Genomic DNA, 15117 nt, shown 5'->3' on the forward strand with positions numbered 1-15117 from the left:
CTTCTATGACTCTATATCCACACATACCCTGCGTGTTTATGTGCCTCTATAATTGCTTCTTAATAGCCACTCTCATGTCGGTTTCCAGCAGAACATATTTAAAGTTGAGTTTATAGTCATTTGTACAAGTACATATATGCACAACTGCAATAAAATAATTTACCTGCAGCAGCGTCACAGGCACATTGCATCAGATACTCAATATTCACAGGTAAAACATAAACATACATTATGCACAATTATTACAAGAAAGAACACAATTAGAACAAAAAAGGTCAATTTTAGTGCTGTGCTCCTGATTTTGTTATACTGTGGTGATGATTAGGGTTGTGCCAGTTGGTTCAAAACCAAATGGTTGAAGGGAAGTAGCTGTTCTGAACCTAGTGGTGTGGGATTTCAGGCTTCTGTACTTCCTGCCTGACGGTAGCTGCGAGAATATGGCATGGCCCTGAAGATGGGGATCTTTGGACGGCTTCCAATTGTACATTTTTCTGATTGAAGATTAGGTTTTATCCCCACGTGCTCTAAGGTGCTACATAGTTTGAGTTGTTTCTGTTGAAGGATCAAAAAACCTAGAACAGCACTGACTGCTGAGGTAGAAATATTTTGTGTACTGTTCAAGTGCAAGGCCCTTGACAAAAGCTCTCACTTACATAAAATACCTTTTTTTTTGCTCCCACTGGGATCCTGCTAGGTTCAAAATAATGGCACTCTTTGCCTATATGGTTGCAATATCAGTCACAGTGGTGCATTTTTGGCTATGTGTCTGCGGAGAAACCACTGGGTTACTCCAGTTTTGAGTGGAGTATAAAAATTGAGACCACCACTCCCAGTCATGCATTGAAAAGAGTTCACAACATTAGAGATACTGATTTTAAGCTGAGATGTTACACTGAAACCCTCTGTCTGTTGTCTCATGTGAGTGTAAAAATGCCTAAGGTTTGAGAAAAAGGGGAGTTTTCCCAAAGTTTCCCTCTTGATCAGCATCACTGAAGAAGAGTTTCTCATGTGTGGCCTCCGTTGATCGTGGTCGAGCATGGGTACCGTGCCTCTGGTAGTCACCAGAAGTGGCTTCTCCAGGGCGCAAGCCAGGGCAGAGTTGATATGGAGATCCGTCTGTTGACCATGCAGTGGGACCCCCCTCTCCATGCTGATGACAGGTCCAAAGGAACGATGAAGGTCGATACAGTTTGATGCCAGCAGCATCGCAGGAGTTGCCGTGCCGGTGCTGGGTACAGCAGTCAGCTGCCTTTGGGACTCTGACTCCAGAATTTTCCTCGGGGTTTACTCCCAAAGCCTTTCCCATGAGCGGGTATAGCCACAAGGCAGCAAAGATTTGAAATCGGAGTTTTCCGTCTCCTAGATGAGCTACCATCTATGGTTAACAAGCCCTATCTGCCCGGAGCAACTGGTTTTAAGGTGCCAGTGGTCCGCCTTTGCCTCTTCTCCTGTCAGTGAGACAGCTCTGCCGGGCATAAGAACTATGCCACACGAACTATGCCAGGAGTTGGACTTGGTTATCAGAGGTTGTTTGAGATGTACGCCATGAAGAGCATTTGTTTAGCAGTGGGAGCTCGTCCCCACTACCGCCCTTTGGCTATGACTACCCTTGGTATTGCTGTATATGGGTGAACAGATGACACATATAGGAATTATTAGGAGGTTGCTGAATACAGATGGTCTCCTGTATCACAGCAGTGTTAATGCTTCAAAGCAACTGACTTGATTTTAAGTCATTCTTGTGTGCCCCAAATTTGTGTAAGGCGGCTAATAATTTATGGAGACACAAGAGACTACAGTTGCTGGATGAACTCAGCAGGTCAGGCAGCATCTTTTTAGGTGAAGGGGCAGTTGATATTTGGGTAGAGGCACTTCATCTGGACAGAAAGATAGAGGAGAGATAGCTAGTTTAAAGATGGGAAGGGTGGAGTAAGAGCTGCAGGTGATGGGTAGATCCAGGTGAGGAGGGGTGATAGGAGGGTGGAGGAAGGAAGAATAAAGTCAGTCTAGTTTATTGTCATCTGCACAAGGATATGTATGCACATGTGCATTGAAAATCTTGCTTGCAGAAACATCACAGACACATAGCATCATAGGCGCCATGGTAGTGTAGCAGTTAGCGACACGCTGTTACAGCTTCAGTCCGCAGTTCAGTTCTGGCATCATCTGTGAGGAGTTTGTACATCCTCCCTGTGAACCGTTTTGGTGTTCTCCGGATGCTCTGGTTTCCTCCCACAGTTCACAACATGTACTGGTTAGTAGGTTAATTGGTCATTGTAAATTGTTCTGTGATTAGGCTATAGGTGAGATGCTGGACAGTGTGGCTCATTAGACTGGAAGGGCTGTTCCACGCTGTATCTCTAAATTTAAAAAAATGCACCATTCACAAGAGAAACATAAATTAAACAGAATTTTTAACAAGAAAACACACAGTTAGAACAAAAAAACTTCATTTTAGTGCAAGGTGGTCTTAGTGTTGCTAAACTATAGTGCTTAGCATTGTGTCAATTGGTTCAGAGATTTAATGGTTGAAGGGAAGTAGCAGTTCCTGAACCTGGTGGTGTGGGACTTGAGGTTTCTGTTTGAATTTTGCTGTAAAAAGCTGGTATAGCCCGAGTCTTGGGGACTTTGACAGATTGCGGCAGTGCATCCTGTAGGTAGTGGGGAAGGCTGTGCCGTGATGTATTGAGCACAGTCCACTGAGCTCGACAGCTTCATATGTTATTGTCAGTCAAACTGCTGTTCTAGACTATGATAGAACCAGCTAGGTTCATTTCAACAGTACTTCTATAGAAGTTTGTTAGGGTGTTCAGTGACAAGTTGAACTTCCTTAACCTCTCTTGATAGTCAATACGCTAATACACTTTCCTTATGACAATATGTGCTGGGTCATGGACAGAGGCTGAGAAGTGATAGATGGAGGCAACAAAGTTACAGAGAGAAATGACTAATAATTCATGTTTGTTCTTTATCAGACTATTGGCTGTGAGGGAATGAAAGATGTTTTATAAATTTTGAAATGTCCACAGGTTGTAGCTGAGGTGGTCTTGTTTCGTTTTTGGGATATTGGTTAATGTACTATGAGAGATCTTAATCTTGCTAATCTTTACTACTGATTTGAGTAAAGGCAGAGAGCTTGGAGTTTTGCAACTCATTTTGCAACTTGACAGCTGTGATGGACAAATATCTTCCGCAGAATGCGATTTTTATGAATGTAAATACCTGAAACTAGTATTAATTTTTATGTCAAAATTGTGAAAAGAATGAAATCCTACTAGCGCAGTGTCAGCATTGGTGCTGGTGAATTGTGGGTGGTGAATATACTGCTTGACAATCAAATCCAATGATACAGACTCTTATGGCAGTATACAGACACGATGATTGCTGCTTCAGCAGCAAATTGGGCCGAGGCCAATCTCGGGAGTGATTTGCAAGTAAAACAGTACATTAAGGGATGAGGAACTATCCGATGATGTAGTTAGGTGAGAAGATTAAGGAGTTTAGTAGTCATCATTGAGTTTGAAAAGTCATACTACAAGGAGCTCCACTGCCTCTTTGAAAATGCTGGAAGCTGCTGGGGTAGTGAATTGAGCAGCAGGGTGGAATTGTCGATGTTTCAAGTCAAGACCCAGCATCGGGATTGAGAGAGGAGAGAGCCGATGTAAGGGAGAGGAGGAGGGGTGAGAGGGGCAACTGGTAGGTGATTGGTGGACCGAGGCGGGGGTGTAGGATGATGGTAGATGGAGCCAGGGAAAGGAATGAGTTGAGAGAAGAGTGGAGGATGGCAAATAGAGGTGGAGCCAGGTGGGGAGAGGGAAGGGTGAAGGTAGAAATAGACTGGAGTGTAATAAGTGGGAACCCAAAGGCTCCCCATGCTGGAATCTGGTAAGTAAGTACGGTGATCATGGGAACAATGAGGGGAGAGGTGACAGGTAGATAGAGCCAGATGTGGTGGGGGGGGGGGTGGGGAGAGGTAGGGAGATCAGTGGATGACATGGATGGGATCAGGAAGGGTGTGTACATGTGTGATAGAGGAGGTATTGAAAAGGAGTGCAAAAATGGGAGCATAGAGGGAGAAAGATGGGGGGAGGTGAATTTTACTGGAGGTGTGGGTTACCTAAAGTTGGAAAAGCCAGCATTCATTTAATTTGGGTTGTAGACTAGCCAATAGGAGATGAGCTTGGAGATGCTTCCAGTGCTGGGCTCAACCACCTCTTGAGACATTCTCAGAATGCTACCCACACCCCCCCCCCCCCCCCATGCAAATAGTGTGGATTTCTGCCTTGTAACTTTCGTAATTTGTTGGTTTTTCAGGTCAACTCCACTGTGAGCATGTCAGGGATGCATGGCGTCAGCAGTTCCGATGAGGCACAGTTGTCACGGGGGGTGTACCCAGCTGGCTCCACCACCTCATCCTTGAGACGTGTCTGTTCCATTTGTGGAGACAGGTCTTCAGGTAAAATGTGCCCAGGGTTAAATACAGACTAATGGATACCTAGTTCTCTAGGACTAATAGTTGTACCAAATCCACAGTGTGAGTTTGTGATTCTGGTCTGCGCTGAGTGAATTACTGTGAGTGAGTGTGACTGAAATTTGCCCTTGTACTCCTGACTTGAATAGTCAGCCTGGATTTGAGTTTCTTCTGGTTGTTCAGCCTCTCTCAGGTGGTGTCTGTGGGCCCTGTGTGGTTGGTTCTCTGGAGTGATGCAATATGGCAGTCTTGGAGCCGAGAAGGTTGAATGGGTACAGCACAGGGATATAAATAAATTGCCCCACATGTCCCCTATGAACTTCCCCTTTTTCACCTTATATGCATGCACTCTAATATGAGGTATTTGGCTTTCGTCTGTTTGTCTGCTTTTCTATTTGAAGTATTTGGATGAGATTTCAAAGAAAGACTAGACCACAGTTGAAAATAAGGAATTGTATTGTCCCATGATTTAACTCAGCAGATAGGATCAGGGTTAGACCTTGCACCCTTTAAATTGGCTTTGTATTCAGAATGAACATGGATAATTATCTATCCCAAGGCCTTACTTGTGCCGCCCTCACCCTCCTCCTGCAATTCCTTATAACTTTTTGTCTGGAAATCTAAATATCTCCTCCTCTGTGTCAGTGACTTCGCCTCAGCAGTCCTTAGTAGTGGTGCATCCATAGCTCCAAGTGAAGTAATTTTTCTGTATCTCTGTTCTACACCTCCTGCCCTGTAACCTGAGAGTATAATCCTCTCAGTCTAGACGTGCTCAGCCAGAAGAAACATCCTCACCACATCCTGTCTATCAAACCTTGTCAGCATTTTGCAAGTTTCTCTCTTTTTCTTCTGCGCTCTTGTGAATACAAACCTAGTTAACCTAATCTGTCCTTGTCCAGAGGAGAGTTGGCAATTTGTTAATGTGTACTTGGATAACATCAACACTGAACATAATACTCTGTGTATATTCCCCTGTATAAATAACAGGACAATACCTCTGTATTCAACACTCATGGAGAAAGCCAACATACAGTGCCTTGAATAAGTATTCAACCCCCACAAATATTTTCACATTTTATTGTCTCATTTCTAAATTTAAAGTTTGTTGAAGTCGCATTTTTTTGAACTAATCTATAAAACATTGTGCAACATGTCCAATAAAAAAGAAAAATATAAAAACCTGTCAACAATTGATTTAAAAAAAAAGAAAAAAACAAAATTGTGAGTCTAAAAAATATTCATCCCCTTTGAAAGGACTTTTCTCGGGTGCAGTATACAATATACTGCATTAATTTGCCAACATGCAACTTGTTGATGTAGAAAATTGGAGGATTACCTGTTTTCAATGAATTCATAAGAATAAATAATAAACTCAAGTCTGCAGATACTAGAAACCTTAAGTAATACACACAAAATGATGGAAGGACGCAGCAGGTGAGGCAACATCTAATGAGAGGAATAAACAATCAATGTTTTGGGCTGAGACCTCCTTCAGGACTGAAATGGAAGGAGCAAGATACCCTCCTGCTGAGTTCCTCCAACATTTTGTGTGTATTCCATAACAATAAATACCCTCTCTCTCTCTCTCTGTAAGGTCCAACAACATTGGTAGATTTTCAACAGACCAAACCAAAATGAAGACAAAAAGAGCATTCAAGACAAGTCAGATAAATGATAAGAGAGAAGCACAAATCTGGGAAGAGTACAAGACCATCTCAAACGAGCTCAGAGCTCAATGCAGTCCATCATGAAACCATAGCCACACCGGCTGTGTTAGGCTACCCCTCCAAACTTAGTTGGTGGAGAAGAATGGCATTTGTAACAGGGGCTACTGTGACACCAACATTCACTCTGAGTGAGCTGCAGAAGTCAGTGACTGAAACTGGAGATGAAGTTCATGGCTCCTCAATCACGGCCTTGCACAAGAAGGGTATTTATGGAAGAGTGGCAAGGAAGAAGCCCTGGATTAAAAACATCATATCTTTGTCCATAAAGACTTTGAAAAGTGTCACTTAGAAGATACTGTAAAGTTGTGGAAGAAGGTCTTGTGGTCGGATGAGACAAAGTTGGAACTTTGCAGCCTCAACCTAGGCGTACATATGGCATAAGTTTAATACTGCGCATCAACTAGATAACATCATCCTTACTGTAAAGGATAGTGGAGGTAGCATCATGCCATGGGGATTCTTTTCAGCAGTAGGGACTAGAAATCTGGTCAGGATTGATAGGAAGAAAAAATGCTGCTAAATACAGAGAGATCCTGGATTAAAAACCTGCTAGCCTCTACCAGAAAGCTTAAACTGTGGAGAAAGTTTAAGCCAAACGCATACTGCCAGAGCAACAATGGGGTGGGTTCAAATGAAGAAAATTGATGTCCTTGAGTGGCTCAGTTAGTTCTGACCTTAATCCGATGGAACATCTCTAGCAAAACCTCAAGATTGCTCTCCTCCATGCTTCCCAACCAATCTGGCTCAGCTTGAGGAATTGGGAAATCTTGCGCCATCACTTTGTGCAAAGCTATCAGAGACTTAACTGTATCCCATAAAACACAGGAGCAGAATTAGGCCATTCAGTCCATCAAGTGTGCTATGCCATTCCATCATGCTGATCCTGGATCTCGCCATATCGTTTGATTCTCTGACTGATCAGAAAACTATTGACTTCCGCCTTAACTATACCCACAGACTTGTCCTCCACCGCAACCTGTGGCAGAACATTACACAGATATTACACTCTGGCTAAAAAAAAAAATTCCCCTTACCTCTGTTCTAAAGGTTCATCCCTCAATTTTGAAGCTGTGCTCCCTAGTTCTGGATACCCTCACCATAGGAAACAACCCCTCCACATCCACCCTATCTAGTCCTTTCCATTTCTAGTAGGTTTCAATGAGATCCCCCTGCATTCTTCTAAATTCCAGTGTGTACATGCCCAAAGCTGCTAAACGCTCCTTATATGCTAACCCCTTTATTCCTGGAATTTTTCTTGTGAACCTCCTCTGGACTCTCTTCAATGACAACACATCCTTCCTGAGATATGGTTGACAATACTCCAATAAAGCCTCAGCATTATCTCCTTGTTTTTATGTTCTATTTCTTTTGAAATAAATGCCAACACTCCATTTGACACCTTTACCACAGACTCAACCTGTAAATTTATCTTCTGGGAGTCTTGCATGAGGACTTCTAAATCTCTCTGCACCTCTGATGTTCGAATCTTCTCCCCTTTTAGATAATAGTTGGCGCTATTGTTTCTTTTAACTAAGTGCATTATCATACGTTTCCTAACACTGTATTCCATCTGCCACTTTTTTGCCCATTCTTCCAATTTGTCTGTCCTGCTGCAAATGCATTGCTTCCTCGGCACTATCTACCCATCCAGCCATCTTCATATCATCCGCAAATTTTGCCACAAAGTAGTCAATTCCATGATCTAAATCATTGATAAGCATTGTGAAAAGTAGCGGTCCCAATACTGACCCCTGAGGAACACTACTAGTCACTGGCAGCTAACCAGAAAAGGCCAATTTTATTCGCACTCACTGCTTCCTGCCTGTCAGCCATTCTTTCAAAGATACATACCAGTATCTTTCCTACAATATCATAGGGTTATATCTTGTTAAGCAGCCTTGTGTGGCACCTTATCAAATGCTTTCTGAAAATCCAGGTAAATGGCATCCACTGCCTCTCGTTTGTCCACCCTGCTTGTTACTTCCTTGAAAAACTCCAACAGATTTGTCAGGGAAGATTTCTCTTTACAGAAACTATGCTGACTTTAACTTATTTTTATCATTAGTCTCCAAGTTCCTTGAAACCTCATCTTTAATAATAGACTCCAACCCTTTCCAAACACTGAGGTTAGGCTAACTGGCCTATAATTTCATTTCTTTGCCTCCTCCCTTCTTTAAAGAGTGGAGTGACATTTGTAATCTTGCAGCCCTCTGGGGCCATGCCAGAATTAAGTGATTCTTGAAAGATCATGACCAATTCAGCCATTATCTCCTCAGCAATCTCTCTCCGGACTTTGGGATGTAGGCCATCTGGCCCAGGTGACATCCACCTTAAGACCTTTGAGTTTGCCTAGCAATCTTTCCTTTGTAATAGCAATGGCACTCACTGCTGTTCCCTGACACTTAATGGACCTCTGGCACACTGCTAGTGTCTTCTACAGTGATGACAAATGCAAAGTACCCATGAAGTTCATCTGCCATTTCTTTGTCCTCCATTAATATCTCAGCAGAATAATTTCAAGTGCTCCAATATAAACTCTCACCTCCCTTTTACTCTTCATATAACTGAAGGAACTTCTGGTATCCTGCTTTATATTATTGGTTAGTAGTCTGCCCTTGTATTTCATCATTTCTTCTCTTGTAGCTATTTTTAGTTGCCTTTTGTTGGATTTTAAATGCTTCCCAGTCACTTTTGCTACTTTATATGTCTTTTCCTAGGCTTTTATGCAGGCCTTAACTTCCTTTGTCAGCCATGGTTCTCTAGGCCTGATATTTGAGAACAACTTCCTCAGTGGGACATATCTATCCTGCACCTTGTGAACTATTCCCAGAAGCTTCAGCCATCTTTGCTCTGTCATCATCCCCGCCAGTATCCTCCTCCAGTCTACCTGGGCAAGCTCTCTCTCATGCCCCTGTAATTCCCTTTAATCCATTGTGATACTGATACATGTGTCTTAGGCTTCTCTCTCTCAAATTGCAGTATGAATTCAATCATATTATGATCACTGCCCCCTAAGGGTTCCTTTACATTAAGCTTCTTACTAAGATCAGGGTTATTACACAACAGATAGCCTTTCCCTGAGTAGGCTCAAGCACAAGTTGCTCTAAAAAGCCATCTTGTAGGCATTCAACAAATTCCGTCTCTTGCGATCCGACACCAACCTGATTTTCCCAAACCCTTTGCATATTGAAGTCCCCCCATTACAATTGAATTAACCTTATTACATCCCTTTTCCAGCTCTCTTTTAAATCTCAACTCCACATCTTGGCTACTATTTGGAGACCTATATATTCCCATAATGGTTTTTTTTTTACCCTGGCAAGTTCTTAAATTTTACTAGAAAGATTCAATATTCTCTGACCCTCTGTCACCTTTTTGTAAAGATGTAATTCCATCTCTTACCAACAGAGCCACACCACCGCTTATGCCTTCTTGCCTGTCCTTCCAATACAAAGTATATCCTTTGACATTAAGCTTCCACTATGGCCTTCTTTCAGCAACGACTCGGTGAGGCCCACAACATCATACCGACCAATCTCTAATTGCACCACGAGTTCGTCCACCTTATTCCGAATACCACTTGCATTTAAATACAGCACTTTCAGTTCAGCATTCTTTGTCCTTTTGAATTTTGCCTCTGTGGTACAATTTAACTCTTTGCTCTGTTTGCATTTGCACCCAGTCACTGGCTTATCCTTCCTTACATTCATGTTACACACATCATTCTACTTGTAAACCTGCTGGCTCATCCTCAGCTCTATCTTGCTGATTCCCAAAAGATTAATGGCTGTAATAGCTGTCATCAATGGTTCAACTAAGTACTGAGCAAAGGGCGGTGAATACTTCTGAGCAGCTTACATTTCAGTTTTTGAATTTTTAGTTTTTCGTGTTTTCCCTGTTTTTTGGGCTCCACTGTGGAAAAAGATGCAACTGATTCAGAAATAAAAATTCTCAGTTAAATTGATCAAAATACCTGATTGTAGTCCTCAGTTATGTGAACAAAGGATTGGAGTCTGAATGCTTTTCCAAGGCACTGTACCATTTGAGTTCTAACTGCTTGCTGCCTCTGCGTGTTTCCTTTCAGTGTCTGGTGTGCAAAGGCACCCACATCTATTTCCACAACAACTTTTCCAAATTCATTATGACTGGAATAACACACTGCCCCTTCTGTGTTGTATGAATGCTTGAAGTGGAGTAAATGAGGTGATCTGGAATCTCTGAATTAATTAGCTTGATTTTTTTTTAATGGGGTGTGTGGGTGCATTTGATATACAATAAATTTCACATTTTAATGTGCCTTGTGTTCACAGTCATCAAAAAAGCCACAGTGATGTTTCAAGCGGCAGTCAGCTAGTTTTCTTATCTAACTAGTTCGTTTGAAAGATAAAGATTAAAGATTAGCTTTATTTTTCACATATAGTGAAATGTGTCATTTTTGTATCAAATTGAATCTGCAAAGATCGTGCTGCAAGTGTCGTCAAACTTCTGGTGGCAGCCTAGCATACCCGCAACTCACTAACCCTAACCTATGTGGTTGGAATGTGGGAGGAAACCGGAGCACCCAGAGGAAACCCACACAGTCACAGTGAAAATGTATAAACTCTTTATAGATGGTGGTGAGAATTGTGAGAATCAGCGGTGATGGGTCTTGGTCCAATTTGTTGTCATCTCTTTATTCCTTTCCTTAGACGCTGGGTGACCTGAGTTCCTCCAGTATGTTGCCTTTATCTGGATTTCCAGCATTTTTAGAATCTCTTGTGCTTATGAATCTTGATCTTACAGTTGGCATGCTGTAAAGCATTGTGCTAAATGCAACACTATTGTGTCACATTATTGTGTCTCAATAATTGGCAACTTCTAGCCCACCAAACTCATGCAAAAATCAGTGGGTATGCCAAAGTGGAGTTGCATACGGAGGCATGAATTTGGTTCCCACTACAGCAATTGGAGTAACTAGTTGAAGTGGTAATCTTTTAACATAGTTGGAGATCAGGCAGGGCCACTTCATCCATCTATGGGTGAAGAGAAAGGACAGGGAGCTCTGGATATTGAGGGTTTGGTCCAGAGGTGAAAGGGAAGCATGTGGTAAGTAGAGGATATTGAAAATGGGAGCAGACCTTCAGGAGTATGGAGTGGTTCAGGGAGAGGGGAGGTTGCTTAAAAAATCAGGAAGGTATAGGAAGTTTGTGAAATATTATTGGCATTTAAGATGAAGGAAAATTGCAATGAGTTTTGCAAGTATGTGAAGAACACAGTGGTAACCATGGAAAGTATAGGGCCCATTAAGGACCAAAGGGACAATCTGTGAATGGAATGAATGAAGTCTTATCTGTAGTCATTACAGATTATAGTTGGAGATTAAGACTATAAGAGCTAAGAGCAGAACTGGGCCATTTGGCTCATCGAGTCAGTTCCATCATTCAATCATGGCTGATTTATTATCCCTCACAACCCCATTCTCCTGCTTCTCTCTGTTACTAATCAAGAATCTATCAACCTCTGTTTTAAGTGTACCCAATGAACTGGTCTCCATAGCTGTCCGTGACAGTGCAGCTGAGATGGCCAATTCTAGAGCATGTTAAGTTTGAAAAGGAGGTAAAATTCTGGTGCAGAAGTTTGGAGCCCTTGGGATCCAAGGTGAATTAATAAACTCGATCCATAATTGGTTTAATGATGGGAGACATGGGGTGATGGTGAAGGGCTGCTTTTTGTGACTGGAAGGTTTTACACAATAATGACTTGGATATGAATATAGATGTAGTATTAGTAGGTATGCAGATGACATGAAATCTGGTGATGCTGTTGATAATGAGGAGGGCTATAGAATGATACTGATCAACTGGTATATTGGGCAGGGAAATGATAGATGGAATTTAATTCCAAGAAATTGTGAGGTCATTCATTTTGGTAGGTCAAGTAAGGGTCTTGATGTACTATATACCACGAATGGTAGTGCCCTCGGAAATACTGAGGAACAGACACCGGTGTATCAATCCAAAGATCCCTGAAGATGGCAGCACAAGTAAATAAGTTGGTGAAAAGAGGCATAGCAGATGCAAACCTACATTTACTGAGGCAGAGAGTATGAGAGGGAGATTTTGGTATAACCTTATAAAATGTTGTTTGGACCACAGCTGGAGTATTGTATGCAGTTCTGGTCATCACAGTGTGGGAAGCATATGACTGCACTGGAGAGGGTGCAGAGGAGATTCACCAGGATGTTGCCTGGATGGAGTAGCATAGTTATGAGGAGATACTAGAGAGGTTGGATTTGTTTTCCTTGGCGTGCAGGAGGTGTGGCATGTCCTGCCAGAGGTATGCACAGTTAAGAGGGCAGAGATTGAGTAGGTAATAAGAAGTATTTTCCCCTCGGCAGAGGTGTCCAAGACCAGTGGGCAAAGGTTTAAGGTAAGTTCAGAGGGAATCTGAGGAAGAATTTCTTCTCACAGGAAGGTGGTTAGAATCTGGAATGCACTGTCTAGGAGGGAGGTGGAGGCAAAGACTTTCTGTGCTTAGGAGCACCATGGTAGCAAAGGAGTTACTATAATGCTATTACAGCTCGGGGCATCAGAGTTCAATTGTAGTGTCACCTCTAAGAAAGTTTGTACCTTCTTCCAGGTGTGAGAGGTTTCCTCTGGGTGCTCCAATTTCATCCCAAGGTCCAAGGATGTAGGTTAATTGGCCGTTGTAAATCAGAATTGGGTTTATTATCACCAGCATGTGTCATGAAATTTGTTAACTTAGCAGCAGTTCAATGCAATACATAATCTAGAAGAGAGAGAATAAATAAATAAATTACAGTATACATATATTGAGTAGATTAAAAATTGTGCAAGAACAGAAATAATATATATTAAAAAAGTGAGGTGGTGTTCGCGGGTTCAATGTCCATTTAGGAATCGGATGGCAGAGGGGAAGACGCTGTTCCTGAATCGCTGAGTGCTTGCCTTCAGCTTTGTACTACCTACCTGATGATAACTGTGAGAAAAGGTCTTGCCCTGGGTACTGGGGGTCCTTAAGAATGGATGCTGCCTTTCTGAGACACTGCTCCTTGAAGATGTCCTGGGTACTTTGAAGGCTAGTACCCAAAATGGAGCGGACTAAATTTATGACCCTCTGCAGCTTCTTTTGGTCCTGTGCAGAAGCCCACCCCCCACCAGACAGTGATGCAGCCTGTCAGAATGCTCTCCACGTCCAACTAGAGAGGTTTTTGTGTGTTTTTGTTGGCATATCAAATCTCTTCAAACTCCTAATGGGGTATAGTCACTGTCTTGCCTTCTTTATAGCTGCATCGATATGTTAGGACCAGGTTAGGTCCTTAGAGATATTGACACCCAGGAACTTGAAACTGCTCACTCTCTCCACTTCTGACTCCTCTATGAGGATTGGTATGTGTTCCTTAATCTTACCTTTCCTGAAGTCCACCATCAGCTCTTTCATCTTATTGACATTGAGTGCAAGGTTGTTTCTGCAATACCACTTCACTAGTTGGTATATCTTGCTCCTGTACGTCCTCTCGTTTCCATCTGAAAATTTACCAACAATGGTTCTATGATCAGCAAATTTATAGATGGTATTTGAACTATGCCTCGCCACACAGTCATGTGTATACAGACAGAGTAGAGCAGTGGGCTAAGCACACACCCCTGAAGTGCACCAGTGTTGATCATCCGCAAAAAGGAGATGTTATCGCCAATCTGCACAGATTGTGGTCTTCCGGTAGGGAAGTTGATGATCGAATTGCAGAGGGAGGTACAGAGGCCCAGGTTCTGTAACTTCTCAATCAGGATTGTGGGAATGATGGTGTTAAAAAGTGTGAGTTGTAGCTGTAAATTGTCCAGTGATTCAGCTAGGGTTAAATTAGTTGCTGTGTGGAGTGGTCTGAAGGGCTGTTTCATGACAAATGAATAAATAAATCAATCATATCTGAATGAGCATTTGAATTGCCAAAGTGTATATTGCTTCTAACCAGTGGGATTGGTATAGATGAGTGCTTGATAGTCAGTATGGGCGTGATGAGACGTGGCCTGATTTGTGCTGTTTGGCTCCAAGACTTGATAAATAATTCTGGATTTTTCTCATAACCAATTAAGGAAAGACCCAATTGTCAAGAAAAACCCACTGGCTTCCTTACCCAGTCTGGCTTTTTCAGACCCATTAATGTAATCAGGTGTATACATAGGATAGATTGTTAGTTTTGTTTCTAAAGATTAGCTTTATTTGTGACATGTACATCAAAATATTGAAACATATGATGAAATACTTCGTCTGCACCAATGACCAACACAGCCCGAAGATGAGCTGGGGGTGGGGGCAGCCCACAAGTATCACTGTGCTTCTGGTATCAACATAGCATGCCAACAACTTACTGATTCTAACCCATACATCTTTAGAATGTGGCAGGAAACCGGGGCACCTGAGGAAAACACGCAGTCACAGGGGGAACGTACAAACTCCTTATCCGAATCTTCTGATTGCAGTCTTTCTTCCCTCAGGTTGGGTGAGACTAGAACCACAGGCCATAGATTTAAACTGAAAGGTAAAATATTGAAGAGGGAATCTGAGGGGGAACTTCTTCACTCAGAGGGTGAGACAAGTGTAGAACAAGCAGGTAGATGGGACTAGGTATAAGACGAAGCTGGCACAGATTAGATGGACTGAAGGGCCAACTTATGTGCTGTAGTGCTGTGATTCTTTGACTTTGTCAGCAACAGTCTCAGTTCTAAGGCGATGAAAAGTGGGCAAGAAATGCTGGCCTTGTCAGTGATAAGCACATGGGATTCTGTAGACGCTGGAAATACAGAGTAACACAAGATGCTGGAGGAACTCAGCAGGACCTGTTACAGGGAGAGGTTGTGCAGGCTGGGCTTTCATTGGAGCCTAGGTGACTGAGGGGTGATGTTATCGATGTGTATAAAA

At 42.4% G+C, this 15117-nt stretch overlaps 1 protein-coding gene and 1 long non-coding RNA gene across 3 annotated transcripts in view; one reads left to right on the top strand and one right to left on the bottom strand.

Moving 5' to 3' along the window:
- Window positions 1–15117, top strand: part of LOC140716697 (retinoic acid receptor RXR-beta-A-like) — a 67378-nt gene that overhangs the window by 26382 nt on the left and 25879 nt on the right. For both annotated transcript variants that reach the window (XM_073029517.1, XM_073029519.1), the window contains exon 3: window positions 4315–4456. In XM_073029517.1, coding sequence (XP_072885618.1) covers window positions 4315–4456 — 142 coding nt within the window. The remainder of the gene's footprint in view (window positions 1–4314; window positions 4457–15117) is intronic.
- On the bottom strand, window positions 291–13725 carry LOC140716729 (uncharacterized). Its single transcript, XR_012096362.1, has 3 exons — window positions 13608–13725; window positions 12807–12966; window positions 291–2360 (listed from the first exon to the last, which is right to left on the bottom strand). It is a non-coding gene; the product is annotated as an uncharacterized lncRNA (long non-coding RNA).

This window comes from Hemitrygon akajei, chromosome 2 (genome assembly GCF_048418815.1).
Source record: "Hemitrygon akajei chromosome 2, sHemAka1.3, whole genome shotgun sequence".
Lineage (NCBI taxonomy): Eukaryota > Metazoa > Chordata > Chondrichthyes > Myliobatiformes > Dasyatidae > Hemitrygon > Hemitrygon akajei.